Genomic DNA, 18625 nt, shown 5'->3' with positions numbered 1-18625 from the left:
GAGTATAAGTGACAGCGATATAAATTGGAATTAGATAGAAGGAATGCGCATAAAGTTTATTTTACTCCGTTTTATTTATTGTGTGGAGCTGTTTTTCGAAATACACTCCAATCTTAATTCATTGTCACTGTTTGATATTGCAATGTAAAGTTTATGTAGTTTAGCCAAACTCCACACCTATTATAAATCACCAGAGGAGTACATTTGAGTGGGAGCTAGAGTATAAGTAGACTAAAGCTCTGATAAATAAGTGGCTACATGTAGAGATCACAATAATGTTATTCACAGTTAGTCATACCAGAATCTAAATTAGGAACAACTAATGCAAGAAATATAGTTATATTTCCATAAACACTGACGACGTCAATATGTGTTATACTATACATAAAGTAGACCTCACATTTTTGAGCAATATATTGTGATAAACATGCAGCACCCAAATATGTCTCTGTGATCAATTTTTGAAAGAACTTAGCTGACATGCTTGCTTAACAACTTTGTTTTATTTTTATCTAGGTTTAATATGCCTCATGATGACAGCAATAAGTGCAAAGAAGATGGTGGCAAAAATCAGCAGCATGTTATGGCCCCTACCTTGAATTATTACACCAATCCCTGGATGTGGTCAAAATGTAGCAGAAGATATGTTACTAATTTTTTAGAGTATGTTAGAATTTTGTTTTAAGTCTGTATTTAACTGTACTATTTGTCACATTAGTGGTAATGTTCTTATATTCTTCACTCATCAGGGATTGATTATCTCCATGGGTTAGTTTATTAAAACAGTATAGCATACTATAAGCTGTGAAATAGATGTTACAGCAACCAACTTATCTCTGTGCAGCTTGCAAACCTAAAGCAGACAAGCTGTCAGGAAGAGTTACAATATCATATCCACACAACAATGGTGAACTCTCTTTGCTGACACTCCCAGATCTCATGATGGTGATTTTGTCTCTCATTTCTATTGGATCTTGTAATCCACCTTGTACTTTTGTTAATTCTGTACCCACATTTTCTTCATATGCAGTATGCTGGTCATCTGTTTTTGCAGTTTTTTTCCAAGCTGCTTTCCAGTATCAAAATGAGTACTTTGGGTAGAAGTTGATAAATTGGTACACACTGGTCTGCCAAACATGAGCTCTTCCAGGGATAGAATGAAGCCTCCGGTTTGTTGCCCTCAAATGTAACACTGCAATGTGTACATCCAGCTAGGTTTATCTACAGTTGAGGATTAGACTTCAGAATCTATGAAACATTGTAGACCATTGGAGAAGAAGTAATGTGATTGATACTCCATTTCTCACAGTGTTTTGGGAAAGGCCTACCAATAAATTGCATACCATTGTCTTTAATTATCTCTCTAGGGGTACAAATTAACAAAAAAAGAATGAATCTTGCAGTGTGTGCAACAGTGGTGCTTGACATATTGAGTAGTTGACAAATGATGAGGTATAGTGAAGTAGTCATAGAGTAATAGAATCAGAGAGATGTACAGCATGGAAACAGACCCTTCAGTCCAATTCATCCATACTGACCAGGCATCCCAACCTAATCTAGTCCCATTTGCTAGCACTTGGCCCATATCCCTTTAAACCCTTCCTATTCATATACCCATCCAGATGCTTTTTACCTCTCCCACTTCCTCTGTAGTTAATGATGATGCTGCAGGCATTTCCATGCACATGAGAAAGGTTGGATGTGCTTTTGGAGAATCGGTAGGCAGGGGCTTCATGCAGTACCAGAAGTGCTTTCCATTGATTTTGCAGGTGCTCTTGATGTTCCCTTGCAGTTCCTAACGAGAGTTTCAATGTCACTGCTGTTATCTGCCCAATGTACTGTCTCCCTTGTGAGTCTTCTCATCCGATCTGTGCCATGTGTAAGTGATGAAGTGGTATCTCATTCATACTTGGACTGTGGGCATTGCTGCTTAGGCCAGCATTTAGTGCCCTTTTCTAATTCCCCAGAGAGCCGTTAAGAGTCATCTACATTGCTGTGGTCTATGAGTCACATGTCGGCCACAGCAGGTAACAAGGGTAGATTTTCTTTCCTAAAGGACATCAGTGAACTAGATGGGGGTTCAGGACAATTGACAGTGTTTACACAGTTGCCATTAGACTAGCTTTTTACCACATTTTTACTGACTTCAAATTTCACTGGCTACCATTGCGTGATTTGAATCCATGTCTTCAAAACATTAGTCTAGCGTTTGGAAGACCCGCTGTCAGTTGAAGACTATTAGGTTAATATGACTCTGGTTTCACAACCTACCTATCTTTAAAAAAATACTCCTTTGTGGATGTCTAGTTCATTCCAAAATGGCATAATGTGCTGTCTTTTTCCATGAATGAGAGAGAAGCAGGTATTAAGGGAAATGACAGTGGTGGCCCTCATTGGCATAAGTGGTCAGGTGCCCCAAGCACATGAGTGGGCAGTTCAGATGGCAGGTAAAAACAATGACTGCAGATGCTGGAAACCAGATTTTGGATTGGTGGTGCTGGAAGAGCACAGCAGTTCAGGCAGCATCCGAGGAGCAGCACACAGGATTAGTGATGTTGGGAGCCAGGGTGGGTGACAGCGAGTGAGGGAATTGTGAGATTGGTAAAGCAAGAGCCTTGGTAGGAGGTGGGTGTAGGAGCAGAGATAAAATGAGAGTATTGTATCAGAGAGAAGATGGTGGTACTTACAATGGCATTGAAGGCCATTGATCTTCTTCATATAGTACTCTGCATTCCCCCAGATGACTGATACTGCTCTAACCTGGGTGACATTCTCAGACTAGGCTGGCATGGTGTGGTGTTGTGGCTTCTGCCAGTGATTCTGGGGTTGGGGGGAAGATAAAGTCCCATCTGTGCACACTCCATCAAGTAGGACCTCCAGAATCCTACCTGCAAAGTGGGGCACTGTTTTCCCCCTGTTTACCACATCTAGGTCAAATGTCAGAAATGGCGTAGAACAGCTGTATTCTGGCATTGCTAGTCCAGGTGCCCAATGAGCTTTTAAAGATATAGTGAAGATTGCCAGTGAATTCTGGGATATCTGCTGAGAAGTGAGCTTTCCTGGGAATGCCACATGGTAAGATAGACACAGAGTCAGATGTTAGCGATACCATCGGGTCATCACTGAAGGCAAATTTCATAATATATGCCAAGAATTCTCACTAGGCCTAGTACCAAGAATTCTTTTGAAAAACCCAACACAACTTAGATTTAGCCAAAGTAAAGTTCAGCCCATAATATGAACACTTTTCTCTGCATCTGCTCACAAATTGTTACATATTTGTCTGGATTTTGTCAACTTTTGTCTAAATGAAATTAATTGTAGTCAATGAATACAGAAGTTAAATGTGACTCTGAATTAGTCTTCCCATGTACTCCATATCTACTGGAGATCTTTTAGCTCTTTAGCTATTAATTCTGATGTTAAGTCTGTCTAGATTTTTGTTCTCATTTGCTAAGCAAGTTATTATAGTTTATTTTTCTCCAATCAGACACACTTGAAACCATTGGTTTGAATGCTGTTTAAACATTTTGAATTTGGTTATGAGGTCTGCTATGTCTTAATTTAAACTAGGGAATCTAGTGAAGATTCTTGACAAATAATTCACTAATATCCTTTGGGGAAGGAAACTCCTTACCTGGTCTGGCCTTTATGTAACTCCAGACCTAGAGCAATGTGGTTGTCTCTTAACTGCCCATTGAACAATTAGGGATAGGCAATATATTTTGAACCAGCCAGCAATGCCCTCATCCTGTCAATGTATTTTTTAAAAAAAGCCATTGACCTTCCCTTGCTTGCTATCAATCTGACACATGCCCCATCACCTGCCTTTCTTAACTGTATTAAACTGGCCTGTTGATCAGAATTTGTCTACTTATCAATGAGCTTTGTTTTTCAATGCTATCTGACACCATAACAATTGAAGATATTAAAGGTTGTCTCATGCACTTTAGCATGGATTTATTTTTTTTAAACCCCCACACTCCTGCCTAACTGCTTATTTTTCCCCAGCACCCATGTTGTGTGTGTACAGGTGTGAGACACAGTGAAAGACACAAGGTGCATTTAGCATGGTGTTTTTTTTTTATTTCTTTTTTCTTCCTTTTAATTTTAACCCCCACACTACAGCCTAACTGCAGTAGAGCTTATTTTCTTTCCCCCAGCAACCATGTTGTGTGTGTGTAGGTGTGAGACACAGTGAAAGACACAAGGTACATTTAGCATGGTTTTATACTGTTGTCCATGTATTTCTCTTTCGATTAGTTTACTTGCTGATTGTGCAAACATGATGGGATTCATTAGCAATGTTTTTCATCACTGATTAATTAGCTCACTGGATTGGTTTATTTAAATCAGTAAAGCACGCAAGTTGTAAAACTGATATTAAAACAATTGATTGATGTCTGCATGTGCAGTTTGCAAACACAAATTAAACTAGCTGCCTGGAAGAGCTTTGCAACATGGAGCACAGACAAGAGTGCATGTAGTTTTTAAAGATGAATCTTGCCTCACAGGCAAGACACAGATACAATACTGTGGGTTTCTGGATAGTTTTGAATTTACTGACTGCAAAATAGTTCTCAATTATCCTATTTTAATTTTGCTGTTCTGCTATTGAATACAACAGTTCCCTATTTTTAGTTGCACTGTTTTAAGTCAATTTGCGAAGACTTTGGTAGGAAGCAACTTGTAGTGCTGCAAGCAGAATTTGGGGAACGAGGCGGAAAATGAGCAAACAAGACCTCGAATGTAGGAATCTTCAATTGATCCCAGAACCTCGTGCAAATAAATAGAGAAATGGAAAGATAAGGTAAATGAATGAATGGCTGGATAGACAATGCAGGAAGGAAAGGCTTGAGATTCCTGAGGCGTTGGGACTGCCTCTGAGGAAGGAGGCACCTGCAGAATCTGGACGTATTGCCCCTGAACAGAGCTGGGACTAAGTTTCTTGTGGGGCATTTTGCTGTTGCTATTGGAAGAGCTTTAAATTATTTTGGCAAGTATGTGGATGTAGGTGTATATTACTCAAGAATAGAAAGTACCAAAGATTTACATAAATGATTTGGATGTGAGCATAAGAGGTACAGTTAGTAAGTTTGCAGATGACACCAAAATTGGAGGTGTAGTGGACAGCGAAGAGGGTTACCTCAGATCTTGACCAGATGGGCCAATGGGCTGAGAAGTGGCAGATGGAGTTTAATTCAGATAAATGCGAGGTGCTGCATTTTGGGAAAGCAAATCTTAGCAGGACTTATACATTTAATGGTAAGATCCCTAGACAGTGTTGCTGAACAAAGAGACCTTGGAGTGCAGGTTCGTAGCTCCTTGAAAGTGAAGTCGCAGATAGATGGGATAGTGAAGAAGGCATTTGGTATGCTTTCTTTTATTGATCAGAATATTGAGTGCAGGAGTTGGGAGGCCATGTTGTGGCTGTATAGGACATTGGTTCGGCCACTGTTGGAATATTGCATACAATTCTGGTCTCCTTCCTATCGGAAAGATGTTGTGATACTTGAAAGGGTTCAGAAAAGATTTACAAGGATGTTGCCAGGGTTGGAGGATTTGAGCTGAAAAGGCTGGGGCTGTTTTCCCTGGAGTGTCGAATGCTGAGGGGTGACCTTACAGAGGTTTACAAAATTATGAGGGGCATGGATAGGATAAATAGATGGTCTTTTCCCTGGCGTGGGGGAGTCCAGAGCTAGAGGGCATAGGTCTAGGGTGAAAGGGGAAAGATCTAAAAGAGACCTAAGGGGCAACTTTTTTTCGCAGAGCATGGTATGGATATGGAGTGAGCTGCCAGAGGAAGTGGTGGAGGCTGATACAATTGTAACATTTAAGAGGCATTTGGATGGGTATATGAATAGGAAGGGTTTGGAGGGATATGGGCCGGGTGCTGGCAAGTGGGACTAGATTGGGTTGTGATATCTGGCGGGATGGACGGGTTGGACTGAAGGGTCTGTTTCCATGCTGTACATCTCTATGACTCTAAGTAATGCTACAGAGAGAGATTTAGATGAATAATTCCAGCAAGAAAAAAATTCATCTGTGAGGATAGATTTGAGAAATTGAACCTAATCTCCTTGGAGAGCAGATGGATAAGAGGAGAACTGAAAGAAGTTTTCAAAATGACGAGAGGGCTGAATAGGGTAGATAGGAAGAAACTGTTCCACTTTCACATGCAAAAAGATCAAGAATGAGATGGCACAGATTTAAAGTGATTTGCAGAAGAAGGAAATGTGATATGAGGTAAAAACCTTGTCACACAATGAGTGGTTTGGGTCTGGTGTGTACTGCTTGGATGTTTGGTAGAGGCTGGTTTAATTGTGGCATTCAAGAAGCCACTGGGTGAATATTTAAATAGGAGCAACATGCAAAGGCATGGGGAAAAGGTAGAAGAATTACATTCAGTTTCGATACTTATTTGGAGAGCTGGTTCTCAGACAATGGGCTATATGGTCTCCTTCTGTGATGTAATACTTCTGTGAAGTCATTCAATGTTGGTCGGTTAAAGGGGCCCATTTTTAGCTTGGGGGATTTATTTTAACATAATTTGACATCTGATGTGACCTACTGGGTGCCAATTTGGAGCAGCCCCTCCCACTTCCTGTTCACCTCCCCCCCGCCCCCACTTATCTTCTGCCAACATTGTCTGTTATCAACTCTCCTATCTGTTCAGTTAGTGACATCTTCAACTCTGCAACTCATGGCTGCTCTTCTCATAGGCCTAGAACGGTCAAGGAGCTGGAGAGCTGTCAAGTCTTAATATCAGTTAATGGAATATACACTGGCAGAAGTCAACTGAAGAGTCACCATACTTCTATATTTTTACATTTAGTTTATTTTGAAAGCTATTTCATATGTGAATATAGGAATTTTGTAATGTATGGTATTTTAACTTATAGAGTAGAATGTTTTACTGCAATCAGGGATAGGCAACAAATGCTAGTTGGTGATGCCTAATCCCTGTCAACAAATTTTTTAGGAAGGTTTTTTTTCAGATGAGAATGGTCCCACAGTCTTAACTATGGTTTTTTTATATTGTTAATGGAAAAATCTGATCCCCATGTCACTGTATCTCAAAAATGAAATTTTAAATTAAATGCAAATGCATCGTTAAACAAGGATTTAGTATGCAGAAACATTGGCAAAACCTTTGTAAGACTCCAAAATGAAGAAAAATCACGTTCTTCATGAAACAGTGCAGTGCCCAAGTGCTGACAGGAATTTCACTCTTATAGTATTGTTCAGTTTGATAGGTATGACAGCAAAGATGATTAGATTTGTCAAAATTTCATTGTAATGGGATAGTAACACAATTTCTTTTGTTTCAGAATTTGTATTCTGTATTATAGCAGTGAAACTTTGAATATCTGGATTTTCTCTCATACTTTTTGCCTTTTTAGCACAGGATATGGTGAATGTTTACTTGATGAACCTGTGACAAGAACATACTCACTTCCGCATCAGCTCCCTGGTCAGATTTATAATGTTGACAAACAATGTGAATTGATTTTTGGATCTGGTTCTCAGGTGTGTCCCTATATGGTAAGTACAATAATCATATCTGACAATGAGATAGACACAGTATACAATAATTATTGTTCTGAAAGTTGATCAATCATACCTAAAGTATTCATTTCCAAACCACTGGTAAGTTGCATTACTACACATCACATCATAATCAAGAAAAAGAAACACAATTTCAAATTGAAATAAATGTGTACTTTCATTGAATTTGTTTTATTCATTTTGTTGCATTCATCTGTTTGTCAGGTAGCTGATATAATAATAGGGTGGATTTTCAACTTTTCACCTCTTATAAAATTGTAATGGTGAATTCAGACAGAATAATAAGCAAATGATTGATTCCCAATTCCTGCTGAGCACATTTAAAATATACCCCAATTTTTAATGTTTGATGAAACTCACCTCAGCAAATACGTTTGTGAGGAAAACAGTTCTGTTGTATTACAGAGAGAACATGCCATTGTGCATTAAATAATACACATTCTAAATAGGTATGAGACTACTTTTTAGTACTGGGAAAGTAAAGACTTTGACAATATCAGATTTTCAAAGCATTTTCTTTTACTCTGTAGACACAATGCAGACGTCTTTGGTGTACAAGCACTGAAGGAGTTCAGAGAGGCTGTAGAACTCAACATATGCCATGGGCGGATGGGACAGAATGTGAACTCGGAAAGGTAATTGCTTCTTAATTTTAAAAATGTATAAGCTAAGTAGAAATATCAGCAATATCGGTTTCATGCAAAATATAAAATTAAATGACTATTGTTTTACAAATATATGTGACGTCGTAGTGTTCACAATTTTTTGCTGTTATAAAAACAAGTTTCTTTGGTTACACGCATGTTTGGATCCAAGCCAGTATTAAAGAAGCACAGAAAAGAATATCAAAGTATTAAATATTGTCTCCTTGCCTTTAAAATTGACACTGTTTAACTTTCAGATGGGTATAGCTCCTCCTGAGACTGATAGAAACATAAAGTAGTAACAGACTTAAAGCAATTTTAATGACATGCTTGCAGTACACTTTTCCATTCATTATCTCGGTTGTACATAATTATTACTTTCCTAACCATAACTTCCTTTTAAACTTCATTTTAGTCTATTTTTGTGTTAAGTACTTAAGTTTTTGAAGTTGCATGGTGTCTTTTCGTTATGAAATTGGGATATTAAAGAGTGTCTTTTCCACAGAGTAAATTTTGAGAAATCCGTTTTGATTTCTCAGGTTATTTTTCGTTATCTTGCTTTTACTCTGGGTAAGGTTACAGATGGAGAAAAATTTCAAGGATGCATTACACTTTTAAGCTGTTCAGCCTAATCTAAATAACTATCCATGTCCTGCATCCCACATCTGGTATTCTCATTGGACCATGTTCACTTCCTTTCCTTCTATTGTTGACATCAATTACATTTGCATTGCTGCCATAAGTGAGAGAGTAAACCCTGGGGAGGTGGGGGAGAGAGGAAATTTTGTGCGTATCTAGGTTAAAAAAAAATCCAAAGATATAATTGTCAAAAGTTCAAATGGACATTATTTTGCTCTGAACCTTTTCCAATGATATGCATTTCTAAGTCGTAAAGCCCAATGCATATTCACCAAAGATTGAATGCAATTGTGGTCCAGCATCTTAAAAATATTGCGTCGAGGTCATGTAAACAAGAGTGGAATATGTGCCACAGCCTCCTAGGAACCATATTTAATGTGCTGATTAATCCTGAGAGAAAATAAAATGGATAAACATTTATTTGAAATGGGATTGAGGACTGCAGGATAATTAAAGACAAACATGACAGAATGCCCCACAGAATATGATAGCTCCTCTCTTCTAAGATAATTGGAAATGTGTTTATAAGTCATGGATAAATAATCAAAGTACAAGGATAAGTAAATATTTTAAAGTTTCAACCGTTCACTTTTGGGATCAGTTTAAAAATTTTGCAGGTTGTTCCTTACAATGTTAGATTGGTGGATTAGTGCCTGTGAGGTAAAATCAATGACTGCAGATGCTGGAAACCAGATTCTGGATTAGTGGTGCTGGAAGAGCACGGCAGTTCAGGCAGCATCCAAGGAGCAGCGAAATCGATGTTTCGGGCAAAAGCCCTTCATCAGAAGAGCTGCAGTGGGAGAGGGTCTCCCTGAGATTCTTGTAGAGAGAGGAGGCCTGAACTGCTGTGCTCTTCCAGCACCACTAATCCAGAATCTGGTTTCCAGCATCTGCGGTCATTGTTTTTACCTCGTTGATTTTAACCCTACTTCGAATCCTCTTGCAAGGATGCCTGCCTTGAAGAAGTTTTCCTTCTCTCTCTACAAGAATCTCAGGGAGTCCCTCTCCCACTGCAACTCTGCCTTTATTCCTGATGAAGGGCTTTTGCCCGAAACGTCGATTTCTCTGCTTCTTGGATGCTGCCTGAACTGCATCCAAGTGCCTGGGACAGATTGTACATCATCTACAAAGAGCCAAGTCACCCTCTCTTGTTCAATATGTGCTTTTATTCTTATGTTAGAAGGCTTCATTAAGAAGATTACCAAACTATATTCACTGTAGTCATATCACATTCAAATTAGGATTGCTAAATAAGCCCAATTATTAAATTGGAAGACAAGATAATATTCAACACAGAGTTGGAATCTGAAGGTTCCAGGGCACTAGCTGGCTGAACAGACCACTTTTTTGTGTTCTTAAGGTTAAGAGGTTCGAGAATGATGTGTTACTTAAATACAGCGATTCGAGAATGATGTGTTACTTAAATACAGTGATAACCTTCAATAGCTTTAGCATGCAAAGCATCAAATCCAAAACCAATCCTGTCCACAGAAGATACTTCAATACACTTCACAAAGTAGGGAGAAATGACACTGATATTCTAGCTGATATTCCTGTATAAACTTTACTGCTGTTGATAGCACTGAAGATTATGTAGCTCAGTCTTGACTGAACCTGTAAGTTTCCTGCTGTTTACAACTCAGTACTATATTATACATTGAATTTGTGCATAGAAATTGAAAACAATTTTCAGAGAAAAATTTATTTGTGTAATGTTGCTTCATTGATACCAGTGGTCAGTTGTCTGTGGCACAGCCTGTCCATTGGAAATTAGAGTAAGTCTCCATAACACTTTCTCATGGCACTGGTAGATTGAAATTTATTTCCTTGTTTGCATTAACATGTTACATTGTTTCAAGTATTCATGTACATCAGCAATAAAAATATCATCTCAAATTTGCAGTGTTTGTGTCATGATGAACAGCGCACAGAATAGAATAAAACCACAGAATAGAAGCAAAACAAAGACAATAATTGTTGGAGAAACTCAGCAGGTCTGGCAACATCCAAGGAGAGAAAACAGAGTTAACATTTCAAGCCCAGTGACTCTTTTTCAGAAAGGTTCTGATGAGGGTCACTGGACTCAAAATATTAATATGTTTCTTTCTCCACGGCTGCTGCCAGACCTGCTGATTTTCTCCAGCAATTTCTGCTTTTGTTTAAAATTTCCAGCCTCCACTGTTCTTTGTTTTATGGCAGAATAGAAGGACTGTGTCATGAATCATTCAAGATTTCTGATTAACTTAAATAAATAGAATTACCACATGCATAACCATGTCACTGAAAAAAAGGTAACAATTTCTACTTTGTTCACCACTCTGACATGTGATCAGGATAAAATTAACATGTACAAATCAACAAATGGAAGACTGCATTGCAGCTCTGAGCTACAACATGTTAAAGCAATGAGGCTTGGTTAACCTTGCCATCCTTCTGACTGCAAGCTTCAATGCTGGCAATGAAGACAATTATTTTAATGTCAACAATCTCATGGAATTCAGAGCAAATTCAGAGTAAATATCAACAGCAGTAAAGTTTAGATAGGAATATCAGCTGGAATATCAGAATTCACATCAAATTTAAAGGAAATTAGTCATGTGACTCAACACTGCCACAGTTGTAAAATATGAAAGTTATGTGGAGAATGTACCAATTAACCCCTGCACGAAAGTATTATATCTATGATGCAAAATCAGCACACGGCCTGTGAAGAATTATTGCAAAATCTTCCATTTTACCAGAAAACTTCATGATTATTAATTCTAAGCATTGCAGGGTGGTAATGTTTCCTGTGCATGATTTTAAAACAGTGGTAATGTCAACTGAAATTTAATATATAACATGCAAACTTATAATTTTCCGATTACTTTAAGTTCTGAGGTGTTTCAGGAAAATAAAGTAGCTTATTGATATTAATTTATAGCATAATTAAAACTGTGTACAGCTTGTAAAAACTTCCAGCCAGCCAAAATTTGTAAAAAAAAAGCATCCCTTGTGGGAATCTCAGGTCCACGTCAACTGGTATGCAGAATTACTGCTGAGTTTCTCAGATCCAGTATACTAATTACCTTCAATTCACTTTTAGGCCAAATTGTCACATCTGACTTTTCATATTAAACCATAGGAAAGTTGGCACTGAGGTGTGTGTGACATAAATAACAATGAGAGATTAGAATCAGTTTGTCAATATAAAACAGCACTAAGAATAAAAATTACATCAAACAGTAATTTCAAGAATCACCCAGGTCCTCACAAACCTTGAAATCATGAATCAAATTATTGATGATCAGAATATCTGCTTATACTTTATACAGGACTGTATTACAGGGAGGTAAATGAAGTTCCTTTATTGAAATAGCATTCTGTACTATGTCTGGATAAATAAAACTCTGTTACGATCCCTGTAAACTGACAATTTGTAAAATGATATTTGAGTTTCATTGACTAGAAGAATCACACAACAAATTTCAAGTTTTAATACTCCTAATGTAACAAGCAAATAGCAAACGATTGTGTTTCAACAGAATGCAGTTAGCAATCTTTTCTATAAACTATAGAAAAAATGTAATCATTAAAGCTTAAACTGAAATTTCTCCACAATTGTTATAGTTTACTCAGATTCTAAAGTGGCTCCTTTGTTCTCCGAGAATCAGTCTGAAGCTATTCTCCACACTCTGTAGCTTTTTATCTTTTTGCTTCCCAGACAGTTACATCTATTCCTTGAACTAACTTTCACTGCAATGATTGCCCTGGGAAATCATACCTCTCTGCAAAAGTAGGCAAATAGTTCATTTCTGTTTAAATCTTCATGTTTTTGGGCTATTCAATCTGAATGTGAGTTTTCATCCGCCTTATATGTGATGAATAATAAAGTCAACATTGTCTGCACTCCTGATGTGGGACTGGATACCTCTACCTCTGTTTCAGTCATCCTGACTTATTTCTGTAAGATTTGGTCTTAGTGAAAGAAAACTGGAGCCAGATGTCACAACAATTTGCTATTGACTTTTCCTTCTTGAAACAAAACAGGCAGTTTAAAGTATAACCTAACATTCTCAACAGCTCATTGTGAAACTTGGAGACTAACAGCTTTTTGACAGTCATCACAAATACCCTTGCTATTGTCTACATATGTGAATGTCTTACAGCATCTTCCCAGTAAAACAATTTGCACTTTTTTCAATCTTTACCAACCATGTTGGTTAGAATTCAGAACAGGTCACATGATCTGCTTCATTCTATTATTTTACTCTTCAAATCAGAAAATAAAATCCCAGACAGAACAGCCTTATAAAATTTGTGTGTAATAACTCCAGAAACCTGAGGTTATGACTTCTAGAGCAGGGCCCTATCATAGTAGTGATAAAATATGCACTATCAATTTTCAACTTAAATCTTTTGATTTTACTACCAAGAGCTGAAAATGATTTTACACATGAAAATGATTTTAAGAGAAAGAGAAAACACTGACTTAAAATGACCACGGTGGTCAGCTGACCAGGTCAGTCAAGTTCATGAAATCAGTCCGAGCTAAAATTAACATTTTATCAAAAGGTAATGAAACTTAGTCAGGCATGAAGAACCTCACTCTTTTTGATTTATACCTTTCTGGGAGTTTCACATATTTCATTGCTCGCAAATTGTCCAGTTTGAAAAACTAAAGACACCAGACATGGGAATGCAGAAGTGAACTGTATTTCAGGCAAACAACCTTTGAGCAGGACAGAGAAAATAAAGTGGATACCTCACAACAAGTTTTCAAAGCATCTCTTTCTCTCTGTCTCTCTCTGTCACTCTCTGGCTGAATCTCTCACACATACACACAACACAAACTCTCTTGCTCTTTCTTTCTCTCTGCCCTTCTTAAGCTTTATGCCTGTGTGTATTTTTGAATTGTGTTATTATGCTTGATTACATTTTTCAAGCATCGCAGGTAATAAAGCTTCTCACTCTTTTTCATTCAAAAAAAACCTTGTATTGGCGTTTTAATTTCACTTAGTGAATGACGTTTTAATTGAAGCATTAAAAAGCTGTGTGCTGTAAAGAATTAATAAGATTTAATGCAAACATGTAAGCAAGTTACAAAGAAGGGAGCGAATTCACCCATCCTCACCTGAGCATTGTGGAAGTTCTTTTTTTATTGTATTTTTGAGTTTGGAATTAAATAGAAAAATAACTGTTTTAAAAACCAAAGTTTGTGGAAAAGATTACTACATTTTTTCAAAGGCAAGTTACCTGACAGTCATTGAAAGTGCTATTTACAGTGTCATTTATTCATTAGTTGGGGAGATTACTACAGGGAAGCTGGACCCAAGGGATCTCTAGGAAGGGAGATACTGATGATAATGAGTAACTGATTGGTTTGTAGAGTAGTGACCAGGTATACATGCCAAAAGCCTTCTTCCTGCCAACAACAAAAGTGATTTGCTGTGGTGTAGCTGAATAGCTTGTGGGTATGAATGTCTGAGAGAGAAGCAGTTGAACACCCAGAAAAGAACTGAAGTAAAAATTACCTTGAGTTGACCCTCAGCAGACTCATTTTAACCAATGAGTCAGAGACAGTCACTCTGTGCCTCTTGAAAGCAAGTAAAAGACCATTAGGCATAGGAGCAGAAATTAGACCATTCGGCCCATCAAGTCTGCTCCACCATTCAATTATGGCTGATAGGTTTCTCAACCTTGTTCTGCAATAAACTCAGATCCCCTTTATACTCAAGAACCTATCTATCTCAATCTTAGATGTACTCAATGACCTGGCCTCCACAGCCATCCGTGGCAATGAATTCCACTCTATGGCTTAAAACGTTCCTTCTTATCTCTGTTCTGAAAGGTCTTCCCTTTACTCTGAGGCTGTGCCATCAGGTCCTAGTCTCTCCTACCAATGGAAACAACTCACCAACATCTACTCTGTCCAGGCCATTCAGTATCCTGTATGTTTCAATTAGATTCCCCCATCATACTTCTAAACTCAATCGATTATAAACCCATAGTCCTCAAACACTCCTCATATGTTAAGCTTTTCATTCTTGGGATCATTCTCGTGAACCTCTTTTGAACATGCTGCAGGGTCAGTACATTCTTCCTGAGATATGGGGCCCAAAATTGCACACAATACTCCAAATGTGGTCTGCCCAGAGCCTTATTGAGCCTCAGAAGTACATCCATACTTTTATATTCAAGTCCTCTCAAAGTAAATGCCATCATTGCATTTGCCTTCCTAACTACTGACTCAACCTGGAAGTTTACATTGAGAGAATCCTGGACTGGAACTAACAAGTCTCTTTGCACTTCAGATTTCTGAATTTTGTCCCCATTTATAAAATAATCCATGCCTCTATTCTTCCTATTAAATTGCATGACCTCACACTTTCCCACATTGTACTCCAATGGCTACTTCTTTGCCCACTCTCTTAACCTGTCCAAATCCTTACACATCCTCCTCACCTGTCCCCCTACCTATTTTTGTATCATATGCAAACTTAGCCAGAATGTCCTCAGTTCCTTCATCCATGTTGATGTATGAAGTGAAAAGTTGTGGTCCTAACACTGAGCCTTCGGGACCACCACTTGTCACCAGCTGCCTGGCCAAAGGACATGGCGAAGGAAGGTCTTGAGCTTCACCTCTACTTTCCAGCCCAGAAGCAGCAAGGCTTGAGAAGCCAGAAGGACGATCTCAATAAATCTTGTGAACAGGGACAATTGAACTAATCTTCTAGTCTTTCTCTCTGTCCTAACACTTATATTTTTTTTTGTGTCTGCTTGTATGTTTGTGTAGAGGAGTTTCATAAGGAATTTAAGAGTTTTAATAAAGTTATATGTCAATAATTCCTAATTATTTATCTGTACCTAGAATCTGTGTATTGGCAGTAAATAGTTGTTGTTATTTAGTACAGAAATCTTGTCCATGCTTTTTGTCAACCTGGGTCGAAAAAGAGAATTAAATTGGGGACTTTTGAGCACCAAATGTTTCTAGTCATTACAGCAAGTAATTAGGTTGACAAATGGAATATTGGCCTCAATTGCAATGGGATTGGAGTGTAGGAATAAAGATGTCTTGAGAGAATAAATCATCAGAGATTGTTTCTGCTGAATGTGGAATCTGAAATGCTGCAGGGCAGTCTCAGAATGAGAGGCTGATCAGTTTGGAATGAGATGAGAAGAAAACACTTTACTCAAAGAGATTTTCAAATCTTTGGATTTCTCTACTGCATGTTTGTAGGTGTTCCATTGTTTTATACATTTAAGGCTGGAGTACAGAGATGTTTGTGTCGCAGCAAATTAAAGGATATGGAGAGCAGGATGGAAAATGAAGTTGATGCCCAAGTTCAGCCATGATGTTATTGAATGCTGAATAGGTCAGGCAGGCCATTTGGTCTATATTTCTGCTACATTTTTTGTTTCCTAGCATGTGCAAGTGCTGCGGCTGTACAGGACATTGGTTAGGTCACTGTTAGAATATTGCATGCAATTCTGGTCTCCTTCCTATCGGAAAGATGTTGTGAAACTTGAAAGGGTTCAGAAAAGATTTCCAAGGATGTTACCAGGGTTGGAAGATTTGAGATATAGGGAGAGGCTGAACAGGCTGGGGCTGTTTTTCCTGGAGCTTCGGAGGCTGAGGGGTGACCTTATAGAGTTTTACAAAATTTATGAGGGGCATGAATAGGATAAATAGACAAAGTCTTTTCCCTGGGATTGGAGAGTCCAGAATTAGAGGGCATAGGTTTGGGGTGAGAGGGGAAAGATATAAAAGAGATCTAACGGGCAACTTTTTCATGCAGAGGGTGGTACGTGTATGGAATGAGCTGCCAGAGGATGTGATGGAGGCTGGTACAATTGCAACATTTAAGAGACATTTGGATGGGTATATGAATAGGAAGGGTTTGGAGGGATACGGGCTGGGTGCTGGCAGGTGGGACTAGATTGAGTTGTGATATCTGGTCGGCGTGGACAGGTTGGACCCAAGAGTCTTTTTCCATGCTGTACATCTCTATGACTCCATGAATCACAATCAAAGCCCAATTGAAATGTTATCCAATCACAGAACCACATATAATGATTGGATATTTTTGTTCTGGGCTTTGCAGGTATGGGCTGGTTGAGCATGGTCAGACATTGCCTGCTGCAGACTGTCAAGTGGCAAGTTGTTTAATATGTTTTGACGTGACAGTGCTCTGTCATACTAGCTTCTGTCTTTATTGTTTTTTTCTAAGAATATTTGCTGGGTGTAAACATGAGAAGCATTTATGGTAGGAAATTGAGGATTTACCCTTTGAACCACAGCAGCACTGAGCATTCCCAGGCTAGAGATGGCATCACTTGCTAGAGACCAATCCACATTTTGTGTTGTTTGTGGTAACTCCCATGAGAGAAGAGCACCCTCTAGTGTAGCAAAATGATATTTCAATTTCTTGCTGTGGCTACAATCTTTCATGGGTTAGTTAACATTTTGGTCAGTTTGTGCTTTGTGAGTGTGAATCCAAGAGGAATTAATTTAGGACATTTCCTGAATTCATGCAAACATGAAACTGTCAGACAGGGAAAAAGAAAGCTGGGCCACCTAACATTACTGAACAAATGTGATTCCCCAGGGATCCTAATTCACCGAGAGAATTATAATCTCCTGAAAGACATGAAAAATCAGATAATATCCAGTCATTTATTGGTAGTTTGTCAGGGGGGTTACTTTTCAAAATTCCTCTCGTTCCATTTAAAGACTGAATTGAGAGACATTCATCTGAACATTCTGGACCAAGTTTCCAAGTCTTCAAATTGCTAAGATAAACTGGTCCAATAGAATATGTAGTCTCCCGCCTTCCCATTGCCTTGACTTGCAAATAATTGGGTTCTATGTTCTCCAAAGAGTAAGTACTTTGCAATGTTATCTGTACAATTTGTTTGATAATGGATGGTAAGCTGCTCACCTTTGAACAAATCTGCCACACTACAGTTAATAATGTTAAGATTTATTTAAAATTCCCACTCTTGGGGCTTCATCCTTTATTGGGATCCTCGACTTTTCTAAAAAAATTGAATTATGTTATGTCTTTAGGATATATTCATAAAATTAAGTCATTTTATCAAGTTAATTGTTAAGGCTTATTATCAAGATTAGGCCAGGTCAAAGAAGGACATTACTGACTCCAGAAAAACGATATGTGTACGTAAAGTTTAAAAGGATGAAAATAATGAAAGAAGATTACAAGAACTGTTCTGAAAGTCTTTATGAAAAAAAAAGTTTGAAAAATTCTCTCTAATGGGATGTGGGCCTTGCTGGTAATTTATAACCCTGTCTTAATGCGAAGAGAGCAGTTAAGAGATAACTATACTTGTCAGAGTCTGGAATCACATGTAGGCCAGGCCAGGTAAGGACAGTAGATTCCCTTCACTATGGAACATTGGAGAACCAGGTGGATTTTTACATAAATATGTAAATTAGGCCAGCTGTCTCTTCTAGATTGTTATTGAATTCAAATTTCACCAGTTGGGATGGTGAGATTCAAATCTGTGTCCCCAGAATGTTGGTCTGCATTTCTGGAGAACTAGTCTAGTGATATTACCACTCTACCATTGCCTCCCCTAAATTGTAACCCATTTTTCAGCTTTTAGCAGTACTGAAGAGACAGAGGATTTAGAAATGATAGGCATTTAAAAAGTGTTTAGTGCAAGGTGGATAGCATCTGATTAATTCTGCCACTTGCTATGCCATTCCTGTGTTATGTTACAACAATAGTTGAATTTATAGCAAATGCTGAAACTTTACAGTTACAATCTGC

The 18625-nt window shown here is 38.1% G+C and overlaps 1 protein-coding gene across 4 annotated transcripts in view; it reads left to right on the top strand.

Moving 5' to 3' along the window:
* adamts9 (ADAM metallopeptidase with thrombospondin type 1 motif, 9) overlaps positions 1-18625 on the top strand; it is a 255565-nt gene that overhangs the window by 64482 nt on the left and 172458 nt on the right. For all 4 annotated transcript variants that reach the window (XM_060835670.1, XM_060835669.1, XM_060835668.1 and 1 more), the window contains exons 9-11: positions 517-663; positions 7404-7545; positions 8100-8204. In XM_060835670.1, coding sequence (XP_060691653.1) covers positions 517-663; positions 7404-7545; positions 8100-8204 — 394 coding nt within the window. The remainder of the gene's footprint in view (positions 1-516; positions 664-7403; positions 7546-8099; positions 8205-18625) is intronic.

The sequence above is a fragment of the Hemiscyllium ocellatum genome, chromosome 14 (assembly GCF_020745735.1).
Source record: "Hemiscyllium ocellatum isolate sHemOce1 chromosome 14, sHemOce1.pat.X.cur, whole genome shotgun sequence".
Taxonomy (NCBI): Eukaryota; Metazoa; Chordata; class Chondrichthyes; order Orectolobiformes; family Hemiscylliidae; genus Hemiscyllium; species Hemiscyllium ocellatum.
Note: the sequence above shows the minus strand (reverse complement) of the source record. Positions and strands in the feature narration are given on the sequence as shown.